Source organism: Dama dama, chromosome 12 (genome assembly GCF_033118175.1).
Source record: "Dama dama isolate Ldn47 chromosome 12, ASM3311817v1, whole genome shotgun sequence".
In the NCBI taxonomy this organism is placed as follows: Eukaryota; Metazoa; Chordata; class Mammalia; order Artiodactyla; family Cervidae; genus Dama; species Dama dama.
In genome coordinates, this window is record NC_083692.1 from 70,808,700 (window position 1) to 70,823,785 (window position 15,086).

Below are 15,086 nucleotides of genomic sequence, written 5' to 3' on the forward strand. Positions count from 1 at the left end.
TATCATCTCTACTTCCTGGATGTTCCTCTGCCAATCGTTTTTTTTTTTTTTTAAGATACAGATAAAAATCATTGTATTCCTTTATCTACTTATATCATTGCTTATGATTATACAGTGGAATCCCTTACAATTATACAGTGGAAGTGACATATAGATTCAAGGGATTAAATCTGATAGAAAGCCTGATGAACTATGGACAGAGGTTCATGACATTGTATAGGAGGCAGTGATCAAGACCATCCCTAAGAAAAAGAAATGCAAAAAGGCAAAATGTTTGCTGACAAGGTCTTACAAATAGCTGTGAAAAGAAGAGAAGTGAAAGGCAAAGAGAAAAGGAAAGATATACCCATTTGAATGCAGATTTCCAAAGAATAGCAAAGAGAGATAAGAAAGCCTTCCTCAGTGATCAATGCAAAGAAATAAAGGAAAACAATAGAATGGGAACGACTAGAGATCTCTTCAAGAAAATTAGAGATACCAAGGGAACATTTCAGGCAAAGATGGGTACAATAAAGGACAGAAATGGCATGGAACTAACAGAAGCAGATGATATTAAGAAGAGGTGGCAAGAATACACAGAAGAGCCATACAAAAAAGATCTTCATGACCCAGATAATCACTATGGTGTGATCACTCATCTAGAGCCAGACATCCTGGAATGTGAAGTCAAGTGGGCCTTAGGAAGCATCACTATGAACAAAGCTAGTTGAGGTGATGGAATTCCAGCTGAGCTATTTCAAATCCTAAAAGATGATGCTGTGAAAGTGCTGCATTCAGTGTGCCAGCAGATTTGGAAAACTCAGCAGTGGCCACAGGAGTGGAAATGGTCAGTTTTCATTCCAATCCCAAAGAAAGGCAATGCCAAAGAATGCTCAAACTACCGCAAAATTGTACTCTTCTCACATACTAGCAAAGTAATGGTCAAAATTCTCCAAGCTAGGCTTCAACAGTATGTGAACTGTGAACTTCCAGATGTTCAAGCTGGATTTAGAAAAGGCAGAGGAACCAGAGATCAAATTGCCAACATCCACTGGATCATCAAAAAAGCAAGGGAGTTCCAGAAAAACATCTATTTCTGCTTTATTGACTATGCCAAAGCCTTTGACTGTGCGGACCACAACAAACTCTGGATCATTCTTAAAGAGATGGGCATACCAGAACACCTGATCTGCCTCCTGAGAAAACTATATGTAGGTCAAGAAGCAACAGTTAGAACTGGACATGGAACAATGGACTGGTTCCAAATTGGGAAAGGAGTACGTCAAGGCTGTATATTATCACCCTGCTTATTTAACTTATATGCAGAGTACATCATGAGAAATGCAGGGCTGGAGGAAGCACAAGCTGGAATCAAGATTGTCAGGAGAAATATCAATAACCTCAGATATGCAGATGACACCACCGTTATGGCAGAAAGTGAAGAGGAACTAAAGAGCCTCTTGATGAAAGTGAAAGAGGAGAGTAAAAAAGTTGGCTTAAAGCTCAACATTCAGAAAACTGAGATCATGGTATCCGGTCCCATCACTTCATGGCAAATAGATGGGGAAACACTCGAAACAGTGGCAGACTTTATTTTGGGGGGCTTCCAAAACCACTGCAGATGGTGACTGCAGCCATGAAATTAAAAGACACTTGCTCATTGGAAGGAAGGTCATGACCAACCTATACAGCATATTAAAAAGCAGGGACATTACTTTGCCAACAAAGGTCCATCTAGTCAAAGCTATGATTTTTCCAATAGTCATATATGGATGTGAGAGTTGGACTATAAAGAAAGCTGAACACCAAAGAATTGATGCACTTGAACTGTGGTGTTAGAGAAGACTCTTGAGAGTTGCTTGGACAACAAGGAGATCCAACCAGTCCATCCTAAAGGAAATCAGTCCTGGATATTCATTGGAAGGACTGATGCTGAAGCTGAAACTCCAATAGTTGGGCTACCTGCTGCAAAGAACTGACTCATTTGAAAAGACCATGATGCTGGGAAAGACTTAAGGCAGGAGGAGAAGAGGACGACAGAGGAAGAGATGGTTGGATGGTATCACTGACTCGATGCACATGAGTTTGAGTAAACTCTGGAAGTTGGTGATAGACAGGGAAGCCTGGCATGCTGCAGTCAATGGGGTCACAAAGAGTCAGACATGACTGAGAGATTGAACTGAACCATTGGTTCAATTTTTTTAAAGTTACTCAATCTGAGAAAACATTGTCCTTAAATAGAAATTTCTTAGAAATTTCTATCAAACATCAGTGAATCTTAAAGGGATATCAAGTGAGAAAACATTTTAAAAGTACTGCCTTTATCTTCTCCTTCGAAAATGGTCTCTAGTTATTGGGGTTTTTGGTAAAAAGAATAATTATTTCTCCCCAGACCTGAGAGGGTGAGTTAAACATATATTTTTTAATATACTTTTTTTCCCCTGAATGTGGATTGTATATTCAGTAAATTATTCTGTTTCAAGTGGTTTTCTAAATGAAACAATTCACTTATAATTTTCAGAACATAATACAGAGTCACATGTTTATTTATTTTTTTAAACATGTTTTGCTTTATTTTCAGGAAAAAGAAGAAGTAGAGGGAATATCAGTAGGTGCTATACTCTCTGACTATCAGCGTGTTCGAGTAGAAAATGTGTAAGAGAACATTAATTTGTTTTATATTTTTTTTAAATGTAGTAATTTAAGAATGAGAATTAATGAAAAATAAATAATTGTACCCAAATAATAAATAGATAAAGTATTCTACATGTCCCATAGATAAAGGAGCCTGGTAGGCTATAGTCCATTGGATCGCAGAGTCAGACACGACTTAGTGACTAAACCACCACCATCACCACGTGTCCCATGAAACTAAATATATTGCCCTAAGTAACAAAAGTTGCATTTTTACTCTTTTTTCTATCTTTATATCTATGCATGAGAAAACTTACTTACTTACCATAAGGAAAAATTATAATAAAAATTGAAGCAAAGGTTTTTTTGAAGTATTATTCTCAAATTTCCCTAATTTGAAATGGTGTAACTTTTTAATATTTTTTAACTCATTATCATTTGTAATAAAAATCAGGAGCAAATAGAAGTAGTGTAGTAATATTTTAAAGGAAAAAATACATTAAGTAATATCTTCTTTGGTTCTTCAAACTCAGTTCTTACAAAAGAATATTCATGAGATTGAAATACTTCTATAAAAACCCATTCAAGTTTAAAGGAATTATTAGACTGTTACTCCTCCCATCTCCCCCACCCCCTATGTGAGATAATAATGTGGATTTTGAAAAAATTTTCCTTGTGTTCTGTCTGCCTGCATTTGCAAAATCACTGCAGATGGTTTTGCAGCCATGAAATTAAAAGACACTTACTCCTTGGAAGGAAAGTATGACCAACCTAGATAGCATATTAAAAAGCAGAGACATTACTTTGCCAACAAAGGTCCGTCTAGTCAAGGCTATGGTTTTTCCAGTGGTCATGTAGGGATGTGAGAGTTGGACTGTGAGGAAGGCTGAGCACCAAAGAATTTGGTGCTTTTGAACTGCGGTGTTGGAGAAGACTCTTGAGAGTCCCTTGGACTACAAGGATATCCAACCAGTCCATCCTAAAGGAGATCAGTCCTGAGTGTTCATTGGAAGGACTGATGCTGAAGCTGAAACTCCAGTACTTTGGCCACCTCATGTGAAGAGTTGACTCATTGGAAAAGACCCTGATGCTGGGAGGGATTGGGGGCAGGAGGAGAAGGGGACGACAGAGGATGAGATTGCTGGATGGCATCACCAACTTGATGGACATGAGTTTGAGTAAACTCTGGGAGTTAGTGATGGACAGGGAGGCCTGGCGTGCTGCGATTCATGGGGTTGCAAAGAGTCGGACACGACTGAGTGACTGAACTGAACTGATTTATAGATAGAGATGGATTGCATATCCCTTAGCCAAATGTTAAAAGTAATATTATTCTCATCCAGTTTTAAGTCATATTCTCCGAGAATATTTTGTGTAAAATCTTTGCTTTTGAATAAATTCAGAAGTATGTGATTTAATTGGTAGCCAAACTGTAGGTAGGGCTGACATCTATTTATGAAAGCTTTATGGAGACAATAAAAATGTGCTCCTGTTGGGAAACCACTTTATATCTACATGAGAGAGGGGCCCATTGGATACTCAAAAATGGAGGCAAACTGTTTCTCAAAATGCAGTCTCAGGTACAGTTCAACAAATAGTTTAACCATACTATATACCATAAAACACATCTATTCATTCCTGGGTTTCAGCACCAAAAAAGAGGGAAAAAAAAGCATATCTGCAGTATTTGTTTTTTAATCTTCCCTGGTGACTTAAATGGTAAAGCATCTGCCTACAGTTCGGGAGATCCAGGTTTGGTCCCTGGGTTGGGAAGATCCTCTGGAGATGGAAATGGCAACCCACTCCAGTACTCTTGCCTGGAAAATCCCATGGACAGAGGAGCATGGTAGGCTACAGCCCATGGGGTTGCAAAGAGTCAGACACAATTGAGCGACTTAACTTTCTTTATTGGGAGCCATTGGTCTACAAACTCAGTTTCGAATTAGCCAATCTCCAATTTGTAATTTCTTCATTATATTTTCGAGATACAAAGAGTTTAATAGATGTCACAAGCTCAAATACAGTAGTGATTTACAGAGGAAAGTATTTCAACCATGATATTTTATACTGTTAAAGAATTTAAATAGGTAAAGAAATACCTTGTTGTTTAGTCGCTAGTGAAGTGAAGTGAAATCGCTCAGTCATGTCCGACTCTTTTTGACCCAATGGACTGTAGCCTACTAGGCTCCTTATGTCCAACTCTTTTGCATCCCCATGGACTGTAGCTCACCAGTCTCCTCTGTCCATGGGATTCTCCAGGCAAGAATACTGGAGTGGGCTGCCATTACCTTCTCCAGGGCATCTTCCCCACCCAGGGATCAAACCTGAATCTCCTGCATTGGCAGGCAGATTCTTTACCACTGCACCACCAGGGAAGACCCCAAAGAAATATGACTTAAGTCTAAAAATACTCAATAGATCAGGGATACCAAAGAAACAACCAAGAATTTTCCAGTAAAGCCAGAAAGGAATAAAATTTTCTTCAAAAAAACAACCAAAAAATCTTTACCTCAAAAATATGGAGAAAAAAATTTGGTTAGTAGACATTAAATATTGGTGATAGGACAGCAAAAACTGTAATGCTTGTGTTATGTGGGTAGTTACAGTTTTATTATTTTATGTTTATTAAATGCCTCAGCATTGTCTCAGCATTGATTTAGATGCTCAGGACATTTTACAAAGGAAAATTATATAAAACAGTCTCAACATTAAGGAAGATCTTGATTTCTTTGAAAGTCAAGGTATATGTGCAAGAAAAAAAAAGTGGTATTAATATTTCTTAAGACCATGTATGAGCAAATGACCAAATATGTGGTACATTTAATAAGTATTGGGATTTTCTGCAAGACAGAGAGTTCCATGTCTCCTGGAGTAGTCATCCAGGAAACCGTACTGACACTAGGGATAGTGGAGCTTAGAGCTATATTTTTCACTTGATATTTGAGCTCAACCACTTACAGTGTGACTTGAGTGAATCACTTGTCTATACTGTTTATTGAATACCTAGTTTATCCAGGCATTGTGCAACAATTTAATCTATATTACTTTTAATTATCAGTTAATCTATATTATTTTTAATTAATTAATCCTCCCTTAGGAAGTTATATCTAACTAAAGGCATGAAGCAAATGAGGGAGGTAGGGAACATGGCAAGTATGTTAGACAAGAGTGAGCAGGCTGGGGGAATAGGGGTGGGCAGGCTGGAGTGTAGTGGGAGGTGAGGTCTGAGAGCCGACCAGTGTGGGATCCTTGCAGGGCTTATTTACTAGGAGTGATAAGGGAGACTAGAGCAGAGAAATCCTATGACCCATTTATGTTTTAAAAGGATCACACCGACTATTATATTGAAAATTATTTTAAAAGGACAAGAATGGAAATTTCTCTGGCAGTCCAGTGGTTAAGACTCTGTGCTTCCACTGCATGGGGGTGGGTTCAGTCCCTGGTCAGGAACTAGGATCCTGTATGCTGAAAGATAGTGGTGGCTCCGACCAGCATGTTACCAGCGGTACTGGTGAGGAGCGATTGTATTCTGCATTGTGGTAGAAGTAGAATGTGAGGAAAAGAGGAATAAAGGCTGACTTCACTTTCTAATATTGTAGTCTTCTTAAGAACTTTGGAAAGAAATATTTTTGTCCCTATATATGAACTAGAAAATTAAAGCTTAGCTTTGACTTGTTAAAATCATGCAGCGAGTGAGTTTAGGAGGAAGTTTCAAACTCAAATTTGTCTGGACTCCAAAATCCAAATTCTTCTTCCAGCACCATAATGTACAATTTGTAGTACAATACCTGCAGCATATTAGGTGCTCAGCGTATGCACTTTTTGTTGTTACTGTTTTCTTTCTTTTCACTCAGACATGAATTCTTTTTTTTTTTTTTTGCTGTCATTATAGTTATGCTTATTCTTAATTCTTTATGCTTGTTTTTGTTAAAATATCTTTTCACCTTTTTTCTCTTTTGTATTGAAGTATAGTTGATTTACAGTATTATGCTAGTTTCGGGTATATAGCAAAGTGTATATAGCAAAGTATAACAGTGTATAGCAAAGTAGGTATAGCAAAGTTTCAGTATATAGCAAAGTCATATATTTTCTCCAGATTATTTTCCATTATCAGTTCAGTTCAGTTCAGTCGCTCAGTCATGTCTGACTCTTTGCGACCCCAGGAATCACAGCACGCCAGGCCTCCCTGTCCATCACCAACTCTCAGAGTTTACTCAAACTCATGTCCATCGAGTAGGTGATGCCATCCAGCAATCTCATCCTCTGTCGTCCCCTTCTCCTCCTGCCCCCAATTCCTCCCAGCATCAGGGTCTTTTCCAATGAGTCAACTCCGCATGAGGTAGCCAAAGTATTGGAGTTTCAGCTTCAGCATCAGTCCTTCCGATGAACACCCAGGACTGATCTCCTTTAGGATGGACTGGTTGGATCTCCTTGCAGTTCAAGGGACTCTCAAGAGTCTTCTCCAACACCACAGTTCAATGCATCAATTCTTTGGTGCTCAGCCTTCTTCACAGTCCAACTCTCGCATCCCTACATGACCACTGGAAAAACCATAGCCTTGACTAGACGGACTTTTGTTGACAAAGTAATGTCTCTGCTTTTTAATATGCTATCTAGGTTGGTCATACTTTCCTTCCAAGGAGTAAGCGTCTTTTAATTTCATGGTTGCAGTCACCATCTGCAGTGATTTTGGAGCCCCCCAAAATAAAGTCTGGCACTGTTTCCACTGTTTCGCCATCTATTTCCCATGAAGTGATGGGACCAGATGCCATGATCTTAGTTTTCTGAATGTTGAGCTTTAAGCCAACTTTTTCACTCTCCTCTTTCACTTTCATCAAGAGGCTTTTTAGTTCACCTTCACTTTGCCATAAGGGTGGTGTCATCTGCATATCTGAGGTTATTGATATTTCTCCCAGCAATCTTGATTCCAGCTTGTGCTTCCTCCAGCCCAGCATTTCTCATGATGTACTCTGCATATAAGTTAAATAAGCAGGGTGACAATATACAGCCTTGACATACTCCTTTTCCTATTTGGAACCAGTCTGTTGTTCCATATCCAGTTCTAAATTTTCCATTATAGGTTATTATAAAATATTGACTATAATTCCAGTTCCCTGTACTACACAGTAAACCCTTGTTGTTTGTCTATTTTATATATATCATAGATAATTTTTATCTGTTAACTCATATTTCAATTTATCTCTACCCTTAAAAAAAGTTTCAAAGTTGGGTAAGAGTTGTTCATATAACCATAGATATTATAAATTTAATCAGTATATGATTATTTCCTATTTATTAGGATATAAATTTATCCTAATTAATATGATTATTTTATTAGGATACAGTTATTTGCCTATTTTGCATAAGCTTTGCACTTTTGACTCCTAAGGAAGTTCTAAAAACAAGAATAATCATCCATTAGCATTTGGAAACTTTTTTGCATAGATTTAGTCTTCCTAAAATTAATATTTCTAATCTGCCTGGAGATTTCATTTTATGTGTTTAGGAATAGCTTGTGGAAATTAAATATGTTTATGTTATATACATAAACTTCATTATACAAAACATACTTTTTAAAGTATTTTATATGCTAAAATCCTTGAGAGAAGCAGTACGTTTAAAATCAAAGTAATTGCTATGGCTCTAAGTATAGAACATTAAAATGTTATGTGATTTTTTTAAAAATTATTTTATAGGTGTAAAAGGCTTAATCTCCAGCCTTTAACTTACCTTTGGCAGAGAAACCAGGAAGATTTGCTCCAAGAGATGATATCATCTAACATTCAAGCAATCATCATAAAAGTAGCAGCTCTAGGTATGTAGCCAGACTTTCAAGGGAGCTGTCTGTCACCACTCAGATATTCTGAGTTCACTAATAAACAGTTACAACTTAAAAGGAAGATTGACTTAGAATATAAAAATGTGGAGTTATAAGCTAAAGGAATTGAGTAAGGGGAAGTTTTAGAATGGGCTTTTGATTATTTACCAAAGTGATTAGTAGTGAGTCTTTTTTCTTTTTTGGCTTTCTTTTTTGTTCCTAAATGTATAACTGTCTCTAAATTGGTATTATATTGTAGTCCTTCAGTTTAAATTCCTTTTATAAGATATGGAATTCAGATTCATAGGGAACAAAAAGTATAGATTGATTATTTTTTGAAGCTCTTTAAAATCTGTATTTGGCACAACACATGATATTTTTATCTTTTTTTTTAACACACCTTGAATAATGCTAAGCATCACTAGAAAGATTGACCCTCTGGTATCAGAAATATGCTGGGTAGTGGATTTTTGTTGAAGACAATGAGAAATTCACGTTTGAGACAGTGTCATTTGATCAGTTAGCATAGACACAACAGGCAGGTGGTAATCTGATTCAAATATGGATATTACATGTGAACACATTTAATTTGTTGTTTTGAATTTTTATAATTATATTCATGTTCAAGAAACCATGGGGTTTGAGCCCAATTCATTTATTTCACTAGCCTATTACAGTAAATGCCCTGGAGCCTCAGGGTTCTCAAAGCCTAAATCATATACCTCATTTGATAGTGTATACCTTGCTGATCTCTGAAATAACAAGGTCTCAAGCTGTGGAAGATGTTACAAATACATTCACATTTTAAACAGCGTTAAAAGGAAGATTCCATAGTATTTCTTCTTGGTAAACACCAAGCTACTCTCTTCTTGTGGAAATGAAGGTGTTATCTTTAGCGGAAAGCCTTATTTAGAGAACATGCAGTTGATCTCCTTAGCTGTTAAAAAGAAAAAAATAAGGTGGTTTTGTGTTCTCATTTTTGAGAAAATGTTGCTCAGCAACTCTTATGATTGAAATTCTCACTACAGATATATTTGTCTTGAGTTTCCCTATGAATGTACAGAGTATGCTGTCACTTTCTTTGTTGCCCACTTGCAGATTTTCTAAGATTGCATAGTTCCATATTGAAGTTCATGTGACACTTCACTGGACAGTGCATATTCTACCCCTAATACTGCTAGAAAATGGAATAGATTATAACCCTGAGAGAACCTGCCTTGTTAGGAAAACAGAGCTATAGAATATGACCTTACTGTGACTGATATTACTTTTCATTTGTGTGTCTGTATGTGTGTGCACCTCTGTGTAAAGGTTGGAGATGGTGATTAACGGTATTAAACTTTTGGGTAAAGTATAAAACCAAGTTGATTTGTCCTTGACATTCCAATGACAAAATATAGATCTGATTTTAACATTTATAGCATAGTTTCTATTGATTGACTATAGGTGTACAGAGACAGAAATTATTCTCAAGAACACTATTAAAGAAAGATTTGCTGAGTGGCACATTCCTTCTAAAGACACAGATATAAATGATGCAGTGTAGGTTTTCAGGCTTCCCCCTGCCCTGCCCCCAACATATACACACTTTAATTTTCAGAAGAAGTTTTAAGCAAAACAAATGGAACAATAGGACCTTTCCATGTGGAGAAGGTGTCAGCAAAGTTTTGTGGCCATAAAATTATGCAATGGTCTTATATGAGGGTTGGCTCTGTGTGGATGTATAGAAACATATTTCTAATAATTGTGTTACATAACCTCAGTGTCTTACAGGTATGAGTGAACTCATGAAATTTTCATATTAATGACTTAGTATTTATTGATGTTTCTGATATTTAGACTTATTTAAACACTATTTCCATTATTGGATTTCAGAACAATTCTGCCATTTAGAAATATTTATTTTTAATGGTATAAGTATTACATGAAAACTTTCTTGCCATATATGGTAAATTTTCACGATACAGAAAAAATTTGTTGTATTTTCTATCAACTCTTCTCTTGCCAATCATTCCCTTTCCCAGAGATACCACTGGAGTGATGCTGATCATCTTTTTTTGGTATGTGTATGTATAATATTAGGACTTCCCTGGTGTCTCAAATGGTAAGGAATGTGCCTACAATGTGGGAGACCCAGTTTGATCACTAGGTCAGGGAGATCCCCTGGAGAAGGGAATGGCAACCCACTCCAGTACTCTTGCTTGGAGAATTCTATGGACAGAGGAGTCTGGCAGGCTATAGTCTATAGGGTCGCAAGGAGTCAGACACAACTGAGCAACTAACATACACACACATATATGGAGCATATTCTGTATGATTCAACCATATAAAATTCAAGAATAGAAAAAAATGAATCTACAGTGTTAAGAATCTGGAAAACTGTTATCTCCAGGAGGGCAAGTATTGACTAGGGAGATACTGGCAATGATCTAAATCTGGATTTGGGTTTTGATTACATAAATATGTCTGATTTTTTTAAATTCATTAAGTTGAACACAGATCCATTGGCATAAATGATGTCATGTGAGTAGGTCATGAAAACCTTGCTCTTGGGAAGTGAAGAAACTATTCAGGGGGAAGTAACAGATCTTCCAACTTAGTTACCTTGCATAGGGTCACATCGTTTAAAAAAAAAACAAACAAAACTTCCAAGCCATCCAAAAGAAAGGAGGCAAAAAGGAGGAAAATGAAAACATAGGAAAAAAGATATATATGTGTTCTCCAAATATACAAAATTAACAGAGATGTATCTGGAGAATCCCCACGCGACATTTTGAAATTAACCAACATACTTCTATTAACCCACTAATCAAAGAAGAGAGTAGAGAATTGAGAGAAAATTGAGAGTTGTGAGACACAAGTAAGCTCATATTATATAATTCCATTTATGTGACATTTTAAAAATAGAAAATTATAGACACATGGTAAGTAACTGGATGCCAGATGCTGGGAGTTGGAGAAAGGACTGACTGCAGAGTGGGAAGATGACAGCATCCAACTTTTCTCATTAACTTTTTTAGAGTGGTGGAAATATTCTGTATAATTATGTTGATGCTTGCATGCCTGTATATATTTACTGAAATTTTAAATTGGTGTATTTTATTTTAAAGCCATTTTAAAAATGAAAACAAACATGGCAGTGAATTAAAAAAATTTCCCAAAGCCAAGAACTGGAATATTAGCTGACAAGTAGACTATCTTGGGCCTTTACCAAAAGCCCCAAGAGGCTGCAAATGAGTGTTAACTGGGATGATACCTGTTTAACACTAAGCCAGATTTAACTGAGGCAACGTTGGGAAGTATGGTTAAAGTTTGGAGCAGCCAATTCCCCGTTCTTTGGCCCACTTCAGTATAATCTGACCATTGTATACATTTCACTGCTATAAATACACAGAAATGGACAAGAAATATCTCACAGGTGTGCTACATTTGTTAACATCCGTAGAGCAGCAATATAATTGAAGACTGAAACAGGAAATTGATGCACTAGTTAATTAAAATGGCCAGAAAGGAAAAAAAGATTTAATGATTAGCTTAATTAAATTATTTAATGCTAACATTGACTATGGTAGCAAGTAATGCCAAGATTCTACTCGGAATACTTCTGGGATTGGAAGGTAAGAATGAGGTGATGGGGGATGATTTAAGTATACAACTATCTGTTTTTCCCATTTTACAAGTTTTTTCTTTTGATTTGCCTGATGTCTTGGTCCCAGGCCTGAGCTTAAAGTTACATATACCAAAAGAAAATGTTATCAGTGCAGAAAACACAATATTAACACTACTGAATCTGACAGTGCCTATCCTTAAAGACTCTTGGGAGTATGTCACAGCTTCACCCACAGAGGTAAATTAAGGCCTATGTCTAAACACAGGGCCATGTGTCCTGTGATTCTTTATCTGTCAAAATCTGTAATATCAACCTTGGAGTGAGTCCAAGGAGAAGTGTTAACAAGGCTGCTTTCTTACTGCTCCCATGGTTTTATAATACACCTACTGAGCCAGAAAGGCCAATCATAGGGGAAAGGGTATAGGTCAAAACAGGTTGTAAATGGAATTCAAGGGTATCAGAGGAGATGGGAAAGCACTTATAAGTAGATTACAATTCTAGCAGAGTGCAATCATGTGACCTCCATGCCAGCCCCTCTGAGCTAGAGAATAACACACTTAAGGCATCCCTCTCAGATCTAATACTAACTACTTATGTTGAGAGGAAACTCTGGACCTCTTTTCTAGAGAGAATGGAAGTTGCTGATATATGAGCTTTACCTGAAGATTTTACCTGGGCAATCTGAAGCAACAGAAGGACAAAGTTCCAGTTGATGGTTCAGTGTAGGGGTAGTTTATTTACTATAACTCAGTTATTGATTTGTTGTCTATAGTTACTGTTCTGATCATTTTTCTGATGATAATTACTAATGAATTATATAGGTGAAAAATTCTGAACAGTAGAGCTTTTTCATTCTTTGTGGGCATAAAACAAAACAGTATGTTGCTAAGACACCTACCTAGGTATAATGGAAAGCAGATTTTTACCGCCTGTCATAGCTTGATCTTAGAGAGGGAAATATCAACCCACTCCAGTGTTCTTGCCTGGAGAATTCCATGGACAGAGATGCCTGGCGGGCCACACAGTCCATGGGAGTCACGAAGAGTCAGACATGACTGAGAGACTAATACTATAGCCTGATCTAGTCCTTCAAATATAGAATATGTGAATGTAATGGACTTCATTTAAATCACTGCAGAATCACTACAGTGTCAACCCCAAAATCACTGCAGGTGATGACTGCAGCCATGAAATTAAAAGATGCTTGCTTCTTGGAAGAAAAGGTATGACAAACCTAGACAGCATATTGAAAAGCAGAGACATTACTTTGCTAACAAAGGTTCATCTAGTCAAAGCTATGGTTTTTCCAGTAGTCATAAATGGATGGGAGAGTTGGACCATAAAGAAAGCTAGGACCTGAAGAATTGATGCTTTTGAACTATGGCATTGGAGAAGACTCTTGAGAGTCCTTGGACTGCAAGGAGATCCAACCAGTCCATCCTAAAGGAAATCAGTTCTGAATATTCATTGGAGAGACTGATGCTGAAGCTAAAGCTCCAGTACTTTGGCCACCTGATGGGAAGAACTGACTCGTTGGAAAAGACCCTGAAGCTGGGAAAGATCAAAGACAGGAGGAGAAGGAGACGATAGAGGATGTGATTGTTGGATGGCATCACTGACTCAATGGACATGAGTTTGAGCAATCTTCAGGAGTTGGTGATGGACAGGAAGGCCTGGTGTACTGCAGTCCATGGGGTCGCAAAGAATGGACACAACTCAGTGAACTGGACTGAATGGACTTCATTTAAGGAAATTGGAACACTGCTCTTGAGGGAGATGGACTTACTAGAGATACAATGAATTGATGTTACTGATAACACTTCTCTGGAGTTATGCAAAGTACATTTATGGAAAACCTGTGACGGCCAGGAAGAGCTGTGTTTGGTATAATATGCTAATTGATAATCTCATGAGATTTACATATTGTGTACAAACCATTTTTGTAAACTATACAAATGTCACTAATGTACCATGGTAATAACACGTGTTGTGGCTTGATTACTATTTCCTCTACTGTGCTAGATGTTCTGTATGGATTTTTGATCCTGTCTTTTCGGTTCTATATTGGACCAAAATACATAATATTCCTGAAAGCTCTTCATGATGAAAAGAACTTACTAGTCCAAATATAGACACTAGAGGGAGCTCTTTTCCAGGAGACTGACTACATCTAGAAATGGCCCTGGAGGGACAACAGAGCTCTAAATAACTGGACTAATAATAGAGTATTTACTTTCATGGAACATTGTGTCAGTCAACAGTATTGGAATAGGGCCTAAATACTTACCCAGAGGAGACTATGGGATATTCGAATCATTATGGAAATTGCTGTGTTTAAAGATCAACAATCAGGAGTATCAGAAACCAAGCTAAGGATGCCAGTTAGCATACTGCCATTATCATAGATTATGGTAAGACATTACTGAACATGTGACCCTTATGCTTGTTTTCTAATGGCCCAAGTACCACAGATCTAAATGAAATTTGCCTTTTCATGGTGCATTGGTGGAGATTGGACAGATAAAGGAATAACACTGTTGACCTGAAGAGAGCATGTTGCACAATGACATCTGGAAACCAATGGCTGCTAAAACCTATACTGTGATGTCTGGGATACAGGTAAATCCTCAAACAAGATGGAATCCACAGTTTAATTGAACAGTAATATCTCTGGTCACACCACCCTAGTCACAGTGAAAGTGAATGTATGCGAAAGAAAGTTGATTTTGATGGACAAGAAATGAAGAATGGTGCTTTAATTCTAATTGACTCTTTATGTCCTCCTGTGCCAGAGCATATGTGTGACAGATATATGTATGACAGATATATGTATGACAGAGCATATGTATGACAGAGTATGACAGTGAAGGACATGGAGAGTTGTTCTGATGGTCCTTGATCTCTGCTTGATTTACTGTGTTGTTTGTTTACTTCTGTTCTTTAAATTATCAGTAAAAATTGGTGCTGAATAAGGTCTCAGATTTGTTTGAATCTGACTTGACAATCCAATCTTTTGGTTTAACTCAATTTCTCGTTTATTTTGTA

At 37.2% G+C, this 15,086-nt stretch overlaps 1 protein-coding gene across 2 annotated transcripts in view; it reads left to right on the forward strand.

Annotated features, from left to right (window-relative positions):
- DPH6 (diphthamine biosynthesis 6) overlaps nt 1-15,086 on the forward strand; it is a 188,550-nt gene that overhangs the window by 94,897 nt on the left and 78,567 nt on the right. Inside the window, exons 4-6 of one of the 2 annotated variants that reach the window (XM_061157628.1) lie at nt 2,561-2,634; nt 8,310-8,428; nt 13,214-15,013. In XM_061157628.1, the coding sequence (XP_061013611.1) occupies nt 2,561-2,634; nt 8,310-8,428; nt 13,214-13,401 (381 nt within the window). In that variant the 3' untranslated portion in view covers nt 13,402-15,013. Of the gene's footprint in view, nt 1-2,560; nt 2,635-8,309; nt 8,429-13,213; nt 15,014-15,086 lie in introns of those variants that run through there. The other variant, XM_061157627.1, reaches the window with a different exon arrangement.